Source organism: Ursus maritimus, unplaced genomic scaffold, assembly GCF_017311325.1.
Source record: "Ursus maritimus isolate PB19 unplaced genomic scaffold, ASM1731132v1 scaffold_5, whole genome shotgun sequence".
In the NCBI taxonomy this organism is placed as follows: domain Eukaryota; kingdom Metazoa; phylum Chordata; class Mammalia; order Carnivora; family Ursidae; genus Ursus; species Ursus maritimus.
Genome location: NW_024426663.1, coordinates 68,051,768 through 68,073,342, shown reverse-complemented (window position 1 = coordinate 68,073,342; position 21,575 = coordinate 68,051,768). Strand labels below are relative to the sequence as shown.

The following is a 21,575-nucleotide window of genomic DNA, read 5'->3' as shown; positions in this document are numbered from 1 at the left end:
CCCCCCCCCCCCCCCCCCCCCCGCCCCGGCAGGTCACGTCGGATCACCGGCCCGGAGACTAAGTTCAAACTGCTCGGCCCAGCGCCCCCAAGTCTCCCCCGGACAGCGCCGTCCCGCGCGCCGGCAGCCCCCTCCCCCTGAGCCCCGCGGCTGCCTCGCGTCCCCCGAGCCCGGGAAGTCCCCTCCTCGCCGCCACGGACACCGAGGACCCAGTCCCCAAAGCTCCCCCGTCCCCCTGGCCCGCTCAAGGGTCATTTGCTGCCCGCCAATCAGTCACCTTGGCCGTCACGGTGGGGCCTCGCCTGCTGACGCCCGAGGCCCCCGCAGAAGGCACGAGCGCGCCGAGCCCCACGCAAAGCGCGAGAGGTAGCAGCAGCCGGGGACCCGGGCCCATGGCGAGCGGTGGCAGTGGCGGCAGCGGCACGGACGCACCGCAGCCTCCGGGACCGTTGGCTGGACTCCCGGGCCGCTGCGCCTGCGCGATCCCGGTTTGGGGGTGGGGGTGGGTAGTGGATGGGATGAGGCGGTCCGGGCAGGGCCGGAACCTGGGGCGCGCTCCTCCCAAGTTCAGCCCAGCGACCCGCTAGGGAATGGGCGCGGCGCGCTGCTGAGGACGCAGCCCGGGCCGACTGACGCTGTAGCGGCGGGGGCGCGGGGTGCCAGGGGGCTGGTTCCAGCCCGCTCTGTTCGGGTGCTGTGCCCCAGAGTGGCGCAGACCCTCGGAGCTGCGGGGTGCGCGCGGGGCATCTCCAGCAACTTACCGCGTGGGCGCGTGTTAAACCCGGCCGAAAGTTCAGGACTCTCCGCGCTCCGAGTCCGCCTGCAACTTGCGCGCTGTGGAGCGGGAGGCTCTGCAGACGGGTTCGCGTCGGTGATCGATGCTGCCTTTGGAGGAGCCCCCGCCGCCCCTGTCAGGTTCATGGGAGACGTTAGCTCATCCAAGACTTTAGCCTAACGTTTTGGACACCCCTCAGAGCTTTGGGACCCCTGGATGGGTTGACTGGATTACATGTAATAAATGACCCTTCATTGAGATGATAGAAGTTGGAGATAGAATTTTTACAAACTTATGAATTGGGTTTAGGAAGATGATTTAATGATATGGGAAAAGCTCATTGTATTTTTTAAATGGAAAACTAAGGCTGCAAAATCATATAGAAATTCTGATCTCAAATGTGAATATAAATATATAAAGCCGTTTTTAATATGGAGAGAAAAGTACCAAAACATCTACAGTAACTATCGTGATATAATTACAGATTTTTGCTTTCTTTGTGATTTTCTGAGTTCCCAGGTGTTCTACATTGAACATGTAACTATTTTATAATAAGGAAAATGTTATTTTATTTATTTTATTTATTTATTTTTATTTATAATGATTTTTTATTATGTTAGTCACCATACAGTACATCCCCAGTTTCCGATGTAAGGCTCCATGATTCATTAGTTGTATATAACACCCAGTGCACCATGCAATATGTGCCCTCCTTACTACCCATCACCGGCCTATCCCATTCCCCCACCCCCTCCCCTCTGTGGCCCTCAGTTTGTTTCTCATAGTCCATAGTCTCTCATGTTTCATTCCCCCTTCTGATTACCCCCCCTTTCTTTATCCTTTTCTTCCCCTACTGATTGTCCTAGTTCTTATGTTCCATAGATGAGAGAAGTCATATGATAGTTGTCTTTCTCTGCTTGACTTATTTCACTTAGCATTATCTCCTCCAGTGCCGTCCATGTTGTAGCAAATGTTGAGAAATCATTCTTTCTGATAGCTGAGTAATATTCCATTGTATATATGGACCACAACTTCTTAATCCAGTCATCTGTTGAAGGGCATCTCGGCTCCTTCCACGATTTAGCTATTGTGGACATTGCTGCTATGAACATTGGGGTGCATATGGCCCTTCTCTTCACTACGTCTGTATCTTTGGGGTAAATACCCAGTAGTGCAATTGCTGGATCATAGGGTAGCTCAATTTTTAACTTTTTAAGGGACCTCCACACTGTTTTCCAGAGTGGCTATACCAACTTGCATTCCCACCAACAATGTAGGAGGGATCCCCTTTCTCCACATCCTCTCCAGCAATTGTTGTTTCTTGCCTTGTCTATTTTTGCCATTCTAACTGGCGTAAGGTGCTATCTCAGTGTGGTTTTGATTTGAATTTCCTTGATGGCTAATGATTTTGAACAGGAAAATGTTATTTTAAAACTCAGTGCTTTCCAAATTAGGACTTAAAACTTTTTAATTTTAGGGGCACCTGGGTGGCTCAGTCGTTAAGCGTCTGCCTTCAGCTCAGGGCATGATCCCAGCGTTCTGGGATCGAGCCCCACATCAGGCTCCTCTGCTGGGAGCCTGCTTCTTCCTCTCCCACTCCCCCTGCTTGTGTTCCCTCTCTCACTGCCTGTCTCTCTCTCAGTCAAATAAATAAATAAAATCTTAAAAAAAATAAATAAATAAGACTTTTTAATTTTAGAGTAATACCTCCTAATTAACTACAAATTAATAATAGTATTCTCTTGGTTTTCTGAGTGGCTGCCATGACCTTCAAGCCAAGATTTTCCTTGGGTAAGCAGATAGGATTCCTACGTGTACGTGTAGATCTAAAATTACACTGGAACCGTTTTTCTTTCTTTCTTTCTTTCTTTCTTTCTTTCTTTCTTTCTTTCTTTCTTTCTTTCTTTCTTTCTTTCTTTCTTTCTTTCTTTCTTTCTTTCTTTCTTTCTTTTAAGATTTTATTTATTTGAGGGGCGCCTGGGTGGCACAGCGGTTAAGCGTCTGCCTTCGGCTCAGGGCGTGATCCCGGTGTTATGGGATCGAGCCCCACATCAGGCTCCTCCGCTATAAGCCTGCTTCTTCCTCTCCCACTCCCCCTGCTTGTGTTCCCTCTCTCGCTGGCTGTCTCTATCTCTGTTGAATAAATAAATAAAATCTTAAGAAAAAAGATTTTATTTATTTGAGAGAAAGAGAGAATGAGTGGGGGGAGGAGCAGAGGGAGAAGCACACTCCCTGCTGATCAGGGAACCCCACGCAGGGTTCAATCCCAGGACCGCAAGATCATGACGTGAGTCAAAGGCAGACGCTCAACCCACTGAGCCACTCAGGTGCCCCAGAACCATGTCTTATATATAAAAGGATTGACTGCCGCTTTGCAGGGAGGGGTAGAACGCATCCAAACTGCTTTGATAATTCGGTCCAGTGAAAGATCTAAAGGCATTCCTTATAACCTCCCACCCCCAATAAAGAAAGAGTCTTCTTTACATATATACCTATACATATATATATGACAAAAAAAAAGAATCATCCTTTTGTAAAAATCTAAGGGTATCAAAGTGCTTATCCCACTAAGTGATTGTATATATTTTACTGTATTTATTACTCTGTTTTTGTCTGCCTCTGTTACCAGAATGTAAGCACCACCAGAGCAGGGAGCATACCTGTGTTCATCCCTGCTGATGACCTAGATCCAGTACGATGTCTGGTATATAGTGATTTCTCAGTAAATATTTGTTCAGTGAATGAACGTGTCTATGTACTTTTTAAAAATCACTTTATCGGGAAGATTAATACAAATAAAGTACACGGAATGTAAATCATCGAATTATCACAAAGCAGCACAGCTAAAACCTCAGCCCCCCAAGAAATGAACATTCAAGAGCTTCCTGAAAACTCCTCTTGTACCCACTCCCAATAACTAACATTTTCTTTTCCCCAGATTAACCATAATCCTGACTTCTTACATTGTAGTTTAGTTTTTAACTTCATATAGATGGAATCTTACAGCCTATATTCTTCTGCTCAAATTTATGCTTGTGAAATTCATCTGTTTTTACACACAGCTGTTTTGGTGTATAGCACAAGGTAGGGGTCAAATTCCATTTTTGGGGGGGATATCCGCTTATCCCAGCACAATTTATTGGACAGTCTCTTCTTTACTGATTGCTCTGTGATGATATTTCCTTCATGGAACGAGGGTCCCTACATGCCTGGATCTGTTTGTGGGCCCTCTCTTCTGTACCACATTGTCTTAATGAAAATAGCTTTATAATAAGTCTTCATATTTAGTAATGCAAGTACTGTCACTTTGTTGACAAGTGTTGACAAGCCAAGATTCTTGGCTCTTCTTGACCCTTTCCATGTCCATATAATTTTGAGAAACTTGTCAGTTTCCGTAAACTGGGATTTTTATTAGGATTACACTGTATCTATAGATCATTTTGAAAATACTTAGCATATTTGTAATATTCTGGTTAATGAGCATGGTGTATTCCTCCATTTATTTAGATGTGAGAATTGTGAGACAATAAATTTCTGTTTTGAGCTGTCCGGTTTGTGGTACTTTGCTCTAGCAGCCCTAGGCAACAAGTAAACATGGCCTGGTCCCAATTCCAGGGAGAAAGCTTTCAATATTTCACCATTTCTCTCAATAAGATTTTATACTTGTCTTCCTAAAGGTCTTATACATATTTTGCTAGATTGATTTCAAGGTATTTGGGTTTGTGTGTGTGTGTGTGTGCGCTATTGTAAATTATACATTTTCAAACATTTATTTTCTTGTTTGTTGCTATTGTAGTAAAATTAATTTTGTACATTAATTTTGAAAAGCCCAGCTTTGTTAAACTTACAAATTCTAATAACTTATCTGTGAATTATTTAGGATTTTCTACATAGACTACTATATCATCCATGAGAGTTTTATTTCTTCCTTTCTAATCTTTATATCTTTCATTTCTTTTTCTTGCCTTATTGCATTGGCTAGGACCTTCAGTACAAAAGGATGTAGCAGTAAGGGGAGTCATTGTTTTGTGGGTTGAGTCGTGTTTCCCAACAAGATATGTTGAAGTCCTAAGCCCCAGAGTCTGCGAATGTGACTATAGTTGGAAATAAGGTCTTTGCAGATGTAATGAGTTAAAATGAGGTCATACAGAGTAGGGTATACCCTGCTCCAAGATGACTGTGACTGGTATCCTCTTAAAAAGAGGTGAGATAAGGACATACACAGAGGAAATCACTATGTGAAGGCAGGGACAGAAATTGGAGTGATGCAACTATAAGCCAAGGGATGCCAAGGATCATTGGCAACACCAGAAGCTCGGAAGAGGCAAGGAAGGATCCATCCCTAAGGCCTTCAGAGACACTGGGGCCCTGCCAATGCCTTGATTTCAGACTTGTAGCCTCCAGAATTGTGAGACAATAAATTTCTGTTTTGAGCTATCCGGTTTGTGGTACTTCGCTCTAGCAGCCCTAGGCAACAAGTAAACATGGCTTGGTCCCAATTCCAGGGAGAAAGCTTTCAATATTTCACCATTAAGTCTGATATTTGCTGAGGTTCTTTTGGGAATGGATATTATTTTTCAGCTTATGAAAATTCCTTTCTAGTCCTAGTTTGTTAAGAGTTTTGGTGATGAATTTGATCGACATCTTCTATTGAAATCAAATGAAATAGCATTTCCCCTTAGTCTGTGAATGTGGTGAATTGCATTGATTTTTAGATCTTAACCCAGTGTTGCATTCTGGAATATGCCCAACATGTATTGGCCTTTTAATATATGGCGAGATATTGTGTTTGTTTGGGGTTTGTTGTTTTTTTTTTTTTTAACTTAGCAAAACCAGAAAAAAAAGGCATTTCTCCTGAGGTTTGGGGAAAAAAACAGTGGGCAAAGTGGCTCTAGCTTTCTAGTTGATATGACATTCCATCTTTATGTTAATGGATAAGTTTGCTAATCTTATTTTCAGGATATCTGCGTCTGTATTCATAAGTCAGACCAGCCTGAAATTTTCTTTTCTTGGAATCTCTTACCAGTTTTTATATCAGGGTTATTCTGGACCTCTTAACAGGAGTTGGCAAATAGTAGCTGTCCTTCCTGTGCTCTGAGTGAGTTTGAGAAAGATTGCTTTCATTTCTTCCTCGAACATTTCTTAGAATCCCCCAGGGCCTGGAATTTTCTGTATTGAAAAGCTTTAAATAATAGGTTTATTTTTTTTAAATAGTTGAAGAATTATTTAAATTTTCTATTCTTCCATCAGTGTTTGCATGTAGATTTTGAGGAATTGCTTTACTTCATTTATATTTTAAATTTTACTTGCATAAAGTTGTTTAATACATCTTTTTATAATCTCGTAGAGCTGGAAGACTTAGAGTCATGTCTTCTTTTTCATTCCTGACATTGTTTATTTCTTTTTCTTTGAACAGCTTCACCAAGGGAGCTGGTAATTATATTTATTTTCATTTCATTAGCTTATGTTCTTAAACTTATTATTTCCTTCCTTCTACTTTCTTTTGAGTTTAATTGACTGTTATTTTTTTCTCTCCTTGAGGTGGACTCTTTTGTCTCTCTCTCTCTCTCTCTCTCTCTTTTTAACTCAGTAATATGCATTTACATCTCCTCCATGTCTTTTCATGGCTTGATAGCTCGTTTCTTTTTATTGCTGAGTAATACTCCATTGTATGCTATACCACCGTTTGTCCCTTCACCTAAGCAGAGGGAATCTATTTGTTGCTTCCAAGTTTTTGACAGTTATGAGTAAAGCTGACATAAACATCTGTGTGCAGGTTTTCATATATATATAAGTTTTCAACTCCTTTGGGTAAATATCTAAGAGAGTAATTACTGGATCATATGGTGAGAGTATGTTCAGTTTTGATTGAAACTGACAGACTGTCTTCCAAAGTGGCTGCACCAATTTGCATCCCCCCCTTGCAATAAATGACAACTCCTATTATCCCACATCCTCACCAGCATTTGGTGTTGTCAGTGTTTTGGATTTTAGCCATTCTAATAGGTGTGTGGAGGTAGTATTTTACCTTTTAATGTTGTATAAGCCAAATTCTCTTTTTTAAATCCATGAATATCACAACATCTCTGAGAAGAAAGAATCCTGAAAAGTAAGACACAAAGAAGTTAGGATTTTTTTTTTAATTTAAACTAAGCAAAAAATAAAAGTTTACTCATTTGTCTCCCGACCACAACTACCAACCTGTTCCCTGTATCTATGAACTTAATTTTTAAAATATGTTTTTTAGATTCCACATTGAAGAGTGATCATACAGTTATGTGTTTCTCTGACTTATTTCACTTAGTTCATCAATTTTTCATCCTCTCTTCTTCTATATTGTTCTGTGCACCATTATGATGATTAAATTTCCCTTATTAAGCACAGCTTTAAGTGTTTCCCACACGTTTTGATATGTAGTATTTTCTTTAAAGATTTATTTATTTATTTTTAGAGAGAGACTGTGCAAGCAGGGGAGGGGCAGAGAGACAGGGAGAAAGACAATCTCAAGCAGACTCCCTGCTGAGTGTGGAGCCCAAAGGCTTGGGACTCAGTCTCCTGACCTGAGATCATGACCTGAGCCGATACCAGGAGTCGAATGCTCAACCGACTGAGCCACGCAGGTGCCCCTGATATTGTAATATTTTCATTATTATTCCCAGTTAAAAATATTTTGTAATTTACATTTTTCAAAAATCCATGTGTTATTTAAAAGTAATTTCCAAAATATGACTTAAAAAATCTTTTTGTTAGTGATTCCCAGCTTAGCTCTATTCTTTTAAAATATGTAGACGCTTGTTTAATGACATAGGACCTGATCAACATTTTGCAAACTGTTTTCTGTGTATTCAGAGTATTATCCTACCCTTGTTAGATTCTCTATTCTCTATCTGTCCATTGGATCAAATGTGTTGATCCTGGATTTTGTATCTCTCTCTTTACTGACTTTTTATCTGCTCATTATGGGTTACTGAGAAAAGTGTATTAAAATCTCTCATTATGACTGTGTATTATCTATTTCTCCTTGTAGGTCTGTAAGTTTTTTCTTTATTTTTTTATATGTTTTAAGGCAACTTTATTGAGCGCCAACAAATCTAATACTATCTTTTGATAAATTGAAGTTTTTGTCCTTTTGAAGTGTCATTCTTGAGTCCCAGTAATGCTTTTTGCTTTAAGGTCTGATACTACTATGACTCACCGTCCTTCTTTTGGTTACTGAACACGTGGTTTGTCTCCTTTGATGATTGTACTGTCAGTCCTTCTGTCCTTATGTTTTAATATATCTCTTGTAAATAGCATAATTTTTAAAATACAGTTTGGTTATCTTTATCTTAAATAGAATGTAACCTGTTTACATTTAATGTATTCACTTATATATTTGGATTTAAGTCTAACATCCTAATGCTTCCTTTTTCTTAGTACCCTATTTTATGTTACTCTCTCCCTGTTCTTTTACCTTATCCTGAGTTTTTTTTTTTTTTTTAAGATTTTATTTATTTATGTGACAGAGAGACAGCCAGCAAGAGAGGGAACACAGCAGGGGGAGTGGGAGAGGAAGAAGCAGGCTCCCAGCAGAGGAGCCCGATGTGGGACTCGATCCCGGAATGCCGGGATCATGCCCTGAGCCGAAGGCAGACGCTTAACAACCGCGCTACCCAGGCGCCCCTACCTTATCCTGAGTTTTTAATTTATTCATTTGAGAGAGAGAGAGAGCACGAGTGGGGAGGAGGGGAAGGCAGAGGGAGAGGGAGAAGCAGGCTCCCCACTGAGCAGGGAGCCCTACATGGGGCTCAATCCCAGGACCCTGAGATCATGACCTGAGCTCAAGGCAGATGCTTAACTGACTGAGTCACCGAGGCACCCCTGAAAATATCATTCTTGAAATATGTTTTTGGCCAGTATAAAATTAGTTTTTTCAGAAATATGAATGTGTCATTTCTTTTACTTAGAGCTTCCATTATTTCTAATAAGAAATCTGTTCTTATTCTAGTTGTTACTCCTTTAAAGATAATACGTGTTTCTTTTTTAAGATTTTATTTTTAAGTAATCTCTACACCCAATGTGGACTCAAATTCACAACCCTGAGGTCAAGAGGCACACGCTCCACCAGGTGTCCCACATCTGTGTTTTTTTAATCCCAGTGATATTAGTAATTTTCTCTCTATATTTGTTTTTTTAAGCAGTTTTACTAAAAATGCTTAGGTGTAGATTTCTTTTTATTCATCCTGCTTGGGATTCATAGGGCTTCTTAACTCTTGTGAGTTGATGTCTTTCACCAATTTTGGAAAATTCTGTCATTAACTCTTCAAAAACTATCATCGATCTCACTACCTAATACAGTTTTCATTTGTGTACCTTCCCTCGTAGTCTCACATTTCAAAAACATTCGAAGCAATCATAGTGTAAATTGTACAATTAAAATTATACAATATAAGATTAATATTAAATCGATGCCAATATATTGCATATATGAATTATAAGAGGGATTAGCTAACCTGTTGGCAGTTATTTTCTATAATACCGAAATAAACCATGGAGGTATAATCCTGTTATAGCTCGCCACTTTTGTTGTTCTGGTTTTATTCATTACAGGGAAGGACTGCTTGTGTTCCATTTATTAATGATTTATGAGTACCAGAGAGTATGGTTTTATCATATGTAGCTTCTGTCCTAGTATATAAGAAGCAAATTTTAGATTTCTGCTGCTTTTAAAATAAATGTGGCTCTCAAAGCTGTATTTCACTGTCTTTCAAAACCCTTTATTTTTTTGTGCACTATGTTAATTTTTTCCTCCTTTTCCTCATTTTTTCCTCATTATATCAACATCTTCGTTGAGTCAGATATTACTTTCCCCTCAAACTACAACAATACTGGCACAAATACCTTTGTTAAATTCAGTTCATGCTTAGCAAATAAAGGCCTAACTAAGGCTTTTGTCAATGACTATCTGAATGGTGAGTTTTTGCCTGGACATTACAATGAGGAAGGGAACAGTCACCTTAGATCATCAGGAGGCAGTAGGGTCTACTAGCTGGAACTCAAGATTGGGGCAAAATTACTGGGGCTTTCCTATTGTTCTTGTTTTCATGTACATAGTGTATTTTCCTGGCACTAGTCATTTACCCAAGCGTTTTCCCCTGTGGACTGCCCTGCCAAACCTTCAGTGTCAAAGTCTCCAAGGAATTAAAAAGTCATCTTGCTTTTATTTGCTAATCTGAACAACACTGACCAACACTTTTTGTTTTCTTTTTTTAGTTTTTATTTAAATTCCACTTAGTTAATGTATAGTATAATATTGGTCAGCCTGGAAGTCTTTTCATGCCTCTAAAAGTACGAATAACTTGAGCTTTCCCAAATTTCCAATTTTTAAAGAAAAATCATTCAGGCAATTTCTATCACCAGGAATGCAACTGACATAGATGTGGAATTTCTGTCTTCTACAATAGTGCGGTTTCCTTAAACACAGTAAGTTGTTACCAGTAAATGAGTTAATTTGCATTTTCCCTTTTAAATTAAGCCTCATATATAGTATGATTCAGTTCCACAAAACATGTCTTGAAGGAGATAAATATGTTCATAGTAACTTCATAAATGTCCCCTTGACTTTGGATTTATTGTTTGCATATCTGGTGAGGGCATTCCGTATGCTTATAAATCTCTTTTTGCGGTTTAGTGCTTGGTGTTAATGGACTTCATAACTATTGCATAAAATGCAACCATCAACAAAGGTTTAGGAACACACATTTATACCAGGACTGTTTTAAAAGTTGGCAGCCTTGGTGAAGTGTAAATAACAGAGAATAGGAGAGAACACAAATCTTCAAATCAATCAAATAACAGATGATCTCCAAAGAATTTTGCAGAAGGTTGCCTGAACCATCAAGGTAGACCCATCCAGCACTCAGGTCAACGCAGCACAAAGTAGGAATCATCAGAGTTGATCGTAGTGCCTTCACATAAAAGGACTCTCCCTAATGTTTGGAATATAATCAATATTTAATCAATCTCTAATGTCACGGTAAGTTGCCAGCACTGTATTCATTGGCTCGCCACTTCTCATGGCTTCCCAATTCTCATACTCAAAGCCAACCAGGCTTCCATGTCCGCTACGCTAACCTCTTTTGACTGCTGACTTTAAGTTAGAGATTTGTGAGGTCCTCCTCGAACTTGACATTCATAGAAGCAGGACTGTTGAAGTTTGAGGTCCAGTTCAGTCTCTCAGTTTTATCTAACAGTATCTACCTCACAGGCTGAAAAGGAGCAGTGTATCCAAGATGCCTCGTACACAATAGGAACTGAGTGACCGTTAGATTTCCCTCCTGCAATCTTTCTCACAGGGGCAGAATGCCCCACCTTATGCTCTCTGGCCCATTGACTAACAGGCAACGAACTTGACTTCACATCGTTTAAACCCTTTCCATGTCTGCATCCTACCTGAAGCTCCTCGAGGGTGGGAACCATGCATCCGTGCGTCTTCGCTTTTGCGTCCCAGTGCCTACCATGGGGAAGTGCCAACAAATGTCAGCGGTACTGCTGCTTCGATGGTTGGTGAAGGAGCTCAGGGAGGGAGAAAAGGGAGAGAAGGGGGATACACCATTCATCTTTGTTGAAAGATGTGTTTTATGTAACAATTATGAAGTCCACCACTGTAGAAGGAGAAATCCCTCTTTTTTTAAGGTTTTATTTCTTTATTTGACAGAGAGCGCATGCACAAGAGAGAGAGGATGACAGGGGAGCAGCAGGCAGAAGGAGAAGCAAGCTCCCTATGCAGGGCTTGATCCCAGGACCCTGGGATCATGACCTGAGCTGAAGGCAGATGCTTAATGACTGAGCCACCCAGGCGCCCCTGAAAGAAATCCCACTTTAAATACATCTCCGTCACTTGCATTCCTGGAGATAGAAATTGCCTGAATGATTTTTCTTTAAAAATTGGAAATTTGGGAAAGCTCAAACAGTTCATATTTTTAAGAGGCATGAAAAGACTTCCAGCCTGACTGTTTGACAAAAACTCCCAATCCCTGGTAACAGCAGTAATCTGGAGGGCAATTTTTCCTTGGCTGCAATTTGAGATATAATTGATGTCCTCAGACATCCCCCAACCCCACCCCCAAAAAGTTGGCAAAGTAAAAACGGTGGCATCTGTCTCCTCGTTAAAACATCAGATTGACAAAATCCATGTACTCCTCTGTTTCAAAAAGTTCCAGCTCTTTTAAACACTGACATTCTTATCATTTTGTGCGCTCGGTGCTGGCCACTGGCTAACAACATCTCTGTGGATTTCTCCTCCAGTATCTTTCCTCCACCGGCTGATAAGCCCGTCACTCCGAGGATTTCTGGTCTAGAGCGCTGATCAAGAAAGCAAGCCGATAGTACATATTTGAAAGTGTTACAGAAAATGTTCCTTCTCCTCTTGCTCTGTTTGTTTGTTTGTTCCTATTCGAAGGTAGGTCCGAAGGCAGAGAGCTTTCAGGGTGACGAGGCCCCGGGCACCAGCGTGTAGTTTAACGTGCGTTCCTGGGAGAGAAAAGACACTGTGATTGTAAATCTAGCTTGTACTCAGTGTCGTAGGGCTAATCCGTGGCCATAAAATTAGAGTCAAATGGAAGATAAACTGCCCGCCACTGTTTTCATGTCAATCCAAACAAACATGCTAATGCATTATTTTAGGAGTGAAAACAAAATTCTTGATTACTCCTTAAACATGGGTCGACTCTAACAAATAATTTTGAGCAAATTAATTTTTCTTGTATGTTAAAAAGAATTTTTTTAACAATAAAAAAGGCTGTTACACTTCAGGAAAATCAAGGGAAAACAGATTTTTCAAAATCCCATCCCCCCCCCCAGCCGTGTAAATACAGTTAATATATTGGTGTTTTTCCTTTCAGGTTTTTGGTTCCTCTGCTCATCTAACTTTGCCTTTTATTTTTTCTCATTGAATTCAGTTAATATAATGTCCTGGAATGTCTTTTCTGATATAGAAGTTATAAGTTGAAAACTGTTTTTGGAAGATGTAAGATGGCTTACAGAAATGGAAAAGCAGTAAGTATTGTCTCTCCTGAAATACAAAAAAGAAAAGAAAAGAAAATTGTTCAAAAGACAAAATTTTCAAATCTTGCCCATACCGCACAGTAGTTTCCAAATGTTGCAACTGAAAATGGAATTGGAGAAGGGAGCCTGGAGCAGGAAAAAGAATGCGGGCCTAAGCAGGAAGGCTCTGGAGCCCCGCCTGCTTCTCAGGTGAGCCCTCTGAGTCCCCACCTGCTCCCAGGGCCACACCAGCCCCTGGCAAGCCTCACTGTGCCTCTGAGGTGCCGCGGCCAGCCAGCCAGGCCCAGGGAGGAATGTGGCAGGGGGCTGGCAGAAATGCCCTGCCCCATCTGCCTGGCTCCTTGAGTCTACCCACATCACAACAGGAAAGCCTTTCATCTCGGCCTGGGGTTTGACAGATAAGAGTGGGAGGTCTGGGCGAGGACGTCAGTCAGTGCTGGGCCGGCTCTGCCACCACCGCAGGGCCACGCGTTCCCCCCCTCCCGCCCCCCAGCAGCTCTGAGCCCCTGGCCGCCCCTGCAGACCTCATCCCAGCAGCTGGGGTCACGGTCGGCCTGTCTGCCGGTGTCAGCCCGGATGAAAGTGTTGAAATCGGGGAGAAGGAGCCTTTTTACCTCTCTTTCTACCAAGGGCACGTCCGAAGCTGTTGGGAATGATTCTGAAAAGCCTCTCTCTCAGGTTTCCATTCACTGAGGGAACATGCCAGAGAAACTGGGACCCCGAAGTTTTCAATAATAGGCCCCGATAAAGTTCGTCAAGGCTTGATGTCGGTGCTGGAGTTCTAGCCTCGCGTGGCTTGAAGGGGCTTTTTTCCATGACATTCTTGCTAGGAGTGGATGACTTCTAAGCTATAGTTCGAAAGAAAGCACGGAGGTTATTAATTCCACCCTCAGAGGTCACTAAGATTCCTGCCTTCCTCGGTGGTTATTACAAAATTAGTATTTCAAGTCTTCTGAACACCCTAACGACCAGAGGGAAATCAGTAATCGATAATGAGGGGTGCGTTTGCCTTGGTAGGAAGAGGGTGGAATTTCTGTATTGTCACTGAGTGCTGAATTCTGTCAGTTCTGATTTACCCACGTGTGACAGATGGTTTAAGGACCACAAATCCCAGCCCCTATCCCTGTACATAATGTCGCTCTGCTGCTCAGCTCCTCCAGGGATGGGGTCGGATTCTCCATCTCTTGAAGCCGGGCTAGCCTTGTTTGCTTTGTCCCACGGAATGTGGTGGAAGTGAGGTGATCCCCGAGGCTTGGGCGTGAGTGGCCTTGCGCTTCTGCCCTCCTGTCTGGGGGGACCGAGACACACTGCCACGGGACACCAAGCGGCCACTTAGAGCGGAATCAGGCACCGGCACCAGGTGCCAGGCCGGGGCATGGGGGATTGGGGGGAGGGCGGAGGGCGGAGCCAGCGGAGAGCCCCTAGCCGCCGCTCGCAGTCTGTGCGCAAGCGCAGAGAAGGCCCGCCAAGGAGCTGCTGAGCCGGCGGCGCGTGCAAGTGTGAGACACTGGTGAGTCGTTGTTGCTTGAAGACGCTAAGTTTTGGGGGGCGGTTTGTCCTGCAGCAGTCGATAACAGCTACACCCTGCCACAAGCTTGGGTCTGCGTTTATCATAGAGGAGCTGAGTTGCTTAAAAGAATCCCGTGCAATTCCTGTGCAGTCTTCCGTTAGTCCTCATGCAGAGAGACAGACTCTGTGTAAGGAAACCTGTTCACTTTCTTTCTGTCTTTTTTAAGATTTTATTTATTTATTAGAGAGAGAGAGAGAGAGCGCGCACGGGCAGGGGGAGGGGCAGGAGGAGGGTCAGGGGAGAAGCGGACTCGCCGCTGAGCAGGGAGCCCCACTCAGGGCTCCATCCCAGGACCCCAGGATCATGACCCCCAGCCCAAGACAGATGCTCAACGGACAGTGCCCCGTTCACTTTCTTAATAAAAGAATACTCCAGCCTTCCCAGGCTAGTAGTAAGCAGAGACTCTCATCTAGGAAGGGCTGTTCCTGTTCTCTGGTATCAGTATCACCCCCCTGGCGTGGATATAGACCCTTCTCAGGGGAAATTGGACACCAACACACACACACATCCTTGATGAGGATTCAAGCCCAGCAGACTGGCTCCAACATCTGCACTGTCCACAACTATACTCCACTGCCACAGGGGTCCTGTGCGGTGGTTCCTAGCTGTGGCTATCTCGGCCGTCTCGGGTGCCCTGGGGTGCACACAACCCCCTCTCATGAATTTCCTGCTGTACTAGCTCCTTATCTATCCCCCAGCCTGTCTGCCGGGCCAGACGCTGTTTGCCCTCCACCACCTAGGAGCGCCCTCCTGCTGCAGCCCAGGCCCCAGGGTGGGAGAGCCTTCATCCCCACTGAGTAATGCTGGGAACTCCTGTTCCCTCCGGGGCGTGGCAGAGAACGTAAATGCCTCCCTCTATACCTTGCTAACGTCCTCTCAGTTTTCCTTCTGGTGCTATGAAGGCTAGAATGCTGAAACTGCATTCCCCAAGACTTCCTTGCAGCTAGTGTCCACATGTGACCTAGCTTTCACCAACAAGACATGCCTTTTAGGATTAGAGGCAGAGGGGACACCTGTGAGTGGTCGTCCCTGCAAGGAGCCATAAGTAAGGTTCTTGGATTTCCTGGTTCAGCTGTGCTGGAAATTTTGGAGTCTGTCCCTGGTGTCCCGGGTGTGGCAGATGGCAGTGATAGGGAAGTTTCCCAAGAACAATGCAGGAGAGTGGTTGGCCATTTCTCCTGGCTGCTTTGAAACTGGCTGAGGCACCAGCAAGCCCCGTTCTCTAACCTTTCCTGAAATTCTATAAATGACTTTATACCTCTTAATAAACTCCTCTCTGCTTAAACTGACATGAATTCTGTTGCCTGCAGTCGAAAGGCCTGACCAATATAAGGTTATACAGCACCCCCAACCATAGGAACGTGCCGTACAAACAAAGCACGTTGGAACACAGTAGCCCAGCATCCATATAAGTAGCTGCAAGGCTATTTCCTTTTGATTCCAATTTCCACCTGCCAGGTCCCCTGTAACAGTGGAAATTCAGAGGTCATACTGAGGAGAACAGGAATGGGGCCACAAAATCTGGTTCAAATAGCAAATGTTGGGTTGGGGATAGGCTGAGGCAACAATGAGGTCAAACCCACAGAGACCTCAGGTCTTAGCAAAAATGAGCAAGAGAATGCCCATCTGAAGAGCAAGATCGTGTTGGGTGGAGAAGTAAGGCCAGGATGCCCCATCTACATCAAGTTTCCTGGGCAGCACTTGGCTGAGTCAGAAACCCTTTATGAAGAACCCCTAGTCCCCTACTACAGGCTTGCATGTACTGATCTTAGCGGCACAAGAGATACGATACATCTTAAACTGTAATTAGTGACCGTTTTCCCTGTGGCATGAGGGAATGAGGAAATGATATCTCCTCGCCAGACATCAGAGATATTTTTTTTTAGAGATTATTCTTTGGATGAATAAAGGAAATTTCATACTGAATAAGCTAACATCAGATCGTGACTATATTTTGGTTTAAGATGGAAAATGAATCAGAAGTAATTTGGCTCCGTCAGCCAGAGTATCATCAAAAAATGTTTTCATTTCAAGTGTTACTTTAGTTTGTCTTTGTAAGATCAAGTATCGTCCATGGGAAGAAACAAAAGCAAACCAAAGTGAAGTCATTGCCTCCGATGAGGCAAACCGTGGCTGGCGGAACTGTGAAGAACCAGTCCTTCCTCTGACAGACAGGTGGTGGGGGGCCTTCAGAAGGGAAGCCTTGTGGGGCGAGGGAGGGTAGTGCTGCAGAATACAGCTTGCTTGTCTAGGTGGTGCTTGGAGCCCCAACTCAGTCTCCGTGGCATCCACCTTGGGACAAGCCCAGGCAGCTGACCAGCAGAGAAGGATTTCTGCATCATGCCCGGCTTCCCCTTTATCCGCTTTGCCCACAGCAATGCAGTGAATACACTGGGATTGTTTCTGTTTTTCTTTTCTTTTTTTAAAAAATTTATTTATTTATTTGAGAGAGAGGGAGAGAGCCCGCAAGTAGAGGGAGGGGCAGAGGGAGAGGGAGAGAGTCCCAAGCAGACTCCCCGCTGAGGGCAGAGTTCCACATGGGGCTCGCTCCCACAACCCTGAGATCGTGACCCGAACCAAAATCAAGAGTCTGACGCTTACCTGACTGAGCCGCCCAGGTGCCCCAAGGGTTGTTTTTGTTTTTTAAGTTTTGACGATTAAGGGCAATCTAGTTGAAGATTTGTCATAAATTCCTTCCTCTCACCCAAATCCTTCTAGACATGCCAATTGCCAGGCCCTGTGGCCCAGGTGTCTGACACTGACTTCCTGGCAGGTGTCTTTGCCAAACTTAGGGGGACACATGAGAGGAAATGCGACCGGTCACGGGAGATACTAGTTGTTTGGCACTTTCTGCACAAATTCCTGCTATTTTAATGAACAAGCTCTGGAAAAGTTGTTGCTTTGACAGACCATCTTCCTTCACTTGTCCTCATGAGGAGACATACGTGCTAACCACGGGGCTATAGATTTCAATATTATAATATTGCCTTTATTTCAATATAGTAATCCAATATTGCAATTTTGTAATATTCCAATATTATAAGAAAGACTTGTTTTTTTTAACATAAAATACATGAAAGGGGACAGGTTAGGGTTTGCTTATATCAAATACTCAATAAGGTAACATTGATTAGTTGTCAGGCTTTTTTCTGGAACTTCCTCTCTCCTTAGTGGTTTAGTTACCATTTAAGGGGGATTTAGTCTACATTTATCTTTTTTTTAGCTAGTCATTTCTGTTTTCCCTGTTGGAAGTTGGAACTTACAACCTCATGTGTAATACATTAAAATTCTTTCTCTTCCTTCCTCCTTTTCAACCACTGCTTCCTTTTAAAACTCCCAACCTCTGGTCCTTCCCTCATGGTTTCATCTGATACGGTCACCCTAGCTGGTGCAGGTGGTTATTCATACAAGTATCGCAGTTGTCTTTATCATATCATCTTGGATTACACACTTTACGCAGTTAGCACAAATATTTATAATGGACTAGAAAAAAACACAGTCAAGCTTTCTAGATGCCATGACAGATTGAACACACTCGTCTCATTTTGCTGCCTCCTGAAGCCCTATGAAAACTACAGTAAAGAGATTTAAAATAAAAGATAAACTTGCCAAGGGCAGGGTCGCTACAAGGAGATGATAACATTGTGTAAACTGGAAAAACAGATGGACAGGAGGCATCTTAGCGAATGCAGGAAACCAGATTCTCAGCCTGGAGCGTCTTTGCACAGCACTCAGAGGCTAGGAACGGGCAACACAGGGGGCTTCTGGAACCAGAGGGGGAGGGCTGGAATGCAGAACAAAATCAGAAAGCCCGATGAGTTGTGGAAGTGAGCAGACCCGTTGCCGCAGCCCTCTCCATGCTGGGCATCAGGCCCTCTCCAGCCTGGCTGAGCCCTGGAGATTAAGTTCCTTTAGAAGTCCAGGGTATGTCTAGACTGGGAGATGCCAGGCAGTGCTAAGTGGGCCTCCATATGAAAACAGCAAAATTAAGCAAATGTTTGTGCACTAAATAAGGAATCCTCTCAGCCTTTTCTGCTGTTGAGCTCTCTGACTGCAGGAAGCCAGGCTTTTACCTTCTAGGTGGGAGAGAAAGAAAAGTATCCCAGCTGGAATCTGGCCAGCCCTAGAGGAAACACCCACACCTACAAATATCAGGAGTCCCCCCCCACACACACACAGTCCAGCCAGATCATTCAACAGCGTAGCTCAACATGGATAAGCCCAAACCAAACTTCTCAAAACTTCCAATCAGCTTTTGGGTTCCCCATGTTAAACATAAGCAGACAGCCAAAAATTGCCAAAAACATCCAAGAGATATCACTAACCCTGAAGATTGAAGCTAAAAATCAACCAACAGGGAGAAAAACAATTTGGAAACAGAAGAAGCAGTGAAGAGAGAAGAAAACGGCAGAACAAAACATGCCCCAAATCATGACTATCCTCGGAGAGTTAAGGGAAGGTGCTGTATTTAGGGAACAAATGCCAAAGAACGATTGGCCAAAAGAACAAAACAAAAAACGAAACAATAAAACGAAAACCCAAGGACTTCCAAAGAACAAGGAATAATGTTTAGAAACTAAAAGCATGACAACAAAAATGGTAACAGGGTTGGAATAATAAACGTTGAAAAAGAAAGTTGAATAAATTTTCCAGAAAATAGAGGGGAAAAAATAAATGGAAACTGAAAGATTAAAGACAGTAAGACTAGGTAACAGGTATAGATGTTTCAATAATAGCTTAGAAAGAGAGAAAACATAGAAAAAAGAGGGGGAAGAAAAAAGCATCAAACAAATTTGAAGATTTAAAAAGCTTCCCAGAACTGAAGAACATATGTCTCAACTGAAAGAGCCAGTGGGTATCCAGCACCAGGAATCACAGGTGATCACAGCAAAGCACGTCGTTTTAAAATGTCAAAATAGGAGGAAGAGTCTACAAGTTAAAAAAAAAAAAAAAAAGGAAAAACGAGTCACATAAAAAGGTGCAGGAATCAGAATTCACATTTCTCAGCTGCGTCACGGGAAGCCGTAAGGCTATGGAGGAACGAGTCCAAATTCTGAAGCAAAGTTATTTCCAGCCTCGAATGCATTGGCTGCCGAAATATCAATCAAGTGTAGAAAAAAAACATTTTCAGACGTGAAAGCTCAAGAGATTTTTACCTTCTGGGCACCCTTTCTCAGGAAGGTCCTGGAGACGGTGCCCTACCAAGGCAAGGAAGTAAATAAGCCATGAAAGAGGAAGACTCAGTATGCAGTGTGCAGGGCTGGAACACGGGAGCACGGTGACAGCAATCCTAGGATAACTGGGCACAGGATGCCAGGATGCCAGCTGCACAACAGGTGAGGAGGGAAACCAGTCCCGACTGGAGCAGCGTGACTCAAGAGATAGAGTGGGCCCTTATGCTCCCCTTTCCTCCTCATGAACCTATTAGAGGCTGTGTTCTGCCAAAACAAGGGCGTACACCGAGCATGAGAATCAGGAGACAGGGAATCTAAACTTGGAGATAGGCAAAGGCAGTTCAAGGATGGCAGGCAAGGGACAGGAGAGTTCTCTAGGAGACTCTGTGTGTGTGTGTGTGTAGGCTTTTTTATATATACACTTATGTACATATATCATTGAAATTGGTCTGTGTTTGAAGTATTTTAAAAGGCTATTGATGGTATAGGAAGAATTAATAAGAAACTAAGCAAAGGCAATAAGCAAATGAAAAAAATCAAGGCAATTATTAATTTCAAGAAAAACAAAAAGTATACAACATTGAATATATTTAACCAAAAATTGTACTATAATGATACTGGGAGGATGGGGGATGTGAAGCAGATGGACAGTGATGTAAAAAAAAAAAAAAACAAAAAAACACCTCAATCCTGAAGTCCCATAAACAGAAAGTTGCATGATAATGTCTAAAAGAGGAAGGATAGCATAATTTACATATAGTATTTAGGACCAAAGTGTCATGATGGTTTTAACTTACTTGTTAAATAATTCATCAAAAATGTGAGCATGACATATACATAAATATATATATATATACATATACATATATACACATATACATACACATACATATATACTTTAGTAATTTTTCATAATAAAATATATAAATAAAATATATGATATAGAAAAAGATGTGTAAATGCTGGAAGCAACAACTCAAAGTGGTACTCCCTGAAGACAGAGACCAGAGGTGTGGTGAAGAGGTCAGTTAGGGACCAGTGTTTTTTTGTTTTTGTTTTTTGTGAGAAGACTTTTAGTTGTTACTTTCTGGCTTTGTAAATGATGAGCATGCTTCACTTAGATAAAAATAAAAATTTACTTAAAACTTTAAAGAAAGGAAAGGAAAAAAGGACTCATGGTCCAATTACGTTCTACGACTCCTAGTTATACGTACGACTGGGCAAGTCCTTAACCGCAGAAGACTGCAGGGTTCTGAACCGTTCTGTGAAGTTCGACTGGCCCCTTACTTCAAGTCAGAACCGCCACTACTCTCGTCAGATACAGCTTGTTTGTTTATTTAAATGTTGTCTTTCTTCATTACTTTAAATTTTGTATGTCTGGAGGTCCAAAACTCTTTCCTGAGGATCCCTTCTCATTGAATAGAAAAGTAATTCTTAACAGTGATGACTTTAGCTGTTTGTCACCAAAACTGACACTTGTACCTGGGTTTATCGTCTTTACCGACAACAAGAAAACCTGGTCTTCCTAGATTCCTGGTCTTTAACGTGGAAAAAAATATGGAGCATGTGGAACGAAAATAGCTCAAATGTAGAATCACTCGGGGAATAATTTGAACTTACATAGTTAAATGAAAAATCTCCAAAGTCATATTCGCCAGAATTACATCCAAGAACAACGTTTTATTTAGCAACTAACTGAGATGAATAGCAGCTTCAGTAGCTCTAAGCAAAGGCTCTATTCATCAAATTTAAGGACACAGGCAGAGGAAATTGATTCATTTCTGGACCTGATTGAGTTTCCACAGTTGGATGCATTGGAGGGAGACACGGACTGAATGCTTCAATTCTCTGGTCATTGCCTGCATGTCATCTGGTCTGGAACGCCCTGCCCTTGCGTCCTCAGGTTGACCAGTTTCCCCACACGGAAGAGACTCTTAGCGCCATACCACTTTTATGATAATCAATGAGATTGGTAAGAAATACTCGTGATCTTTCAGTGGAAACACAGCCT

The 21,575-nt window shown here is 42.7% G+C and overlaps 1 protein-coding gene across 2 annotated transcripts in view; it reads right to left on the bottom strand.

Annotated features, from left to right (window-relative positions):
* PPIC (peptidylprolyl isomerase C) overlaps window positions 1-439 on the bottom strand; it is a 33,487-nt gene extending 33,048 nt beyond the window's left edge. For both annotated transcript variants that reach the window (XR_005832553.1, XM_040622540.1), the window contains exon 1: window positions 278-439. Coding sequence is in view for 1 of the 2 variants with exons in the window: in XM_040622540.1 (XP_040478474.1) it covers window positions 278-394 (117 nt within the window). In the remaining variant the exon portion in view is untranslated. The remainder of the gene's footprint in view (window positions 1-277) is intronic.
* Between the last annotated feature and the right edge of the window lie 21,136 nt (window positions 440-21,575).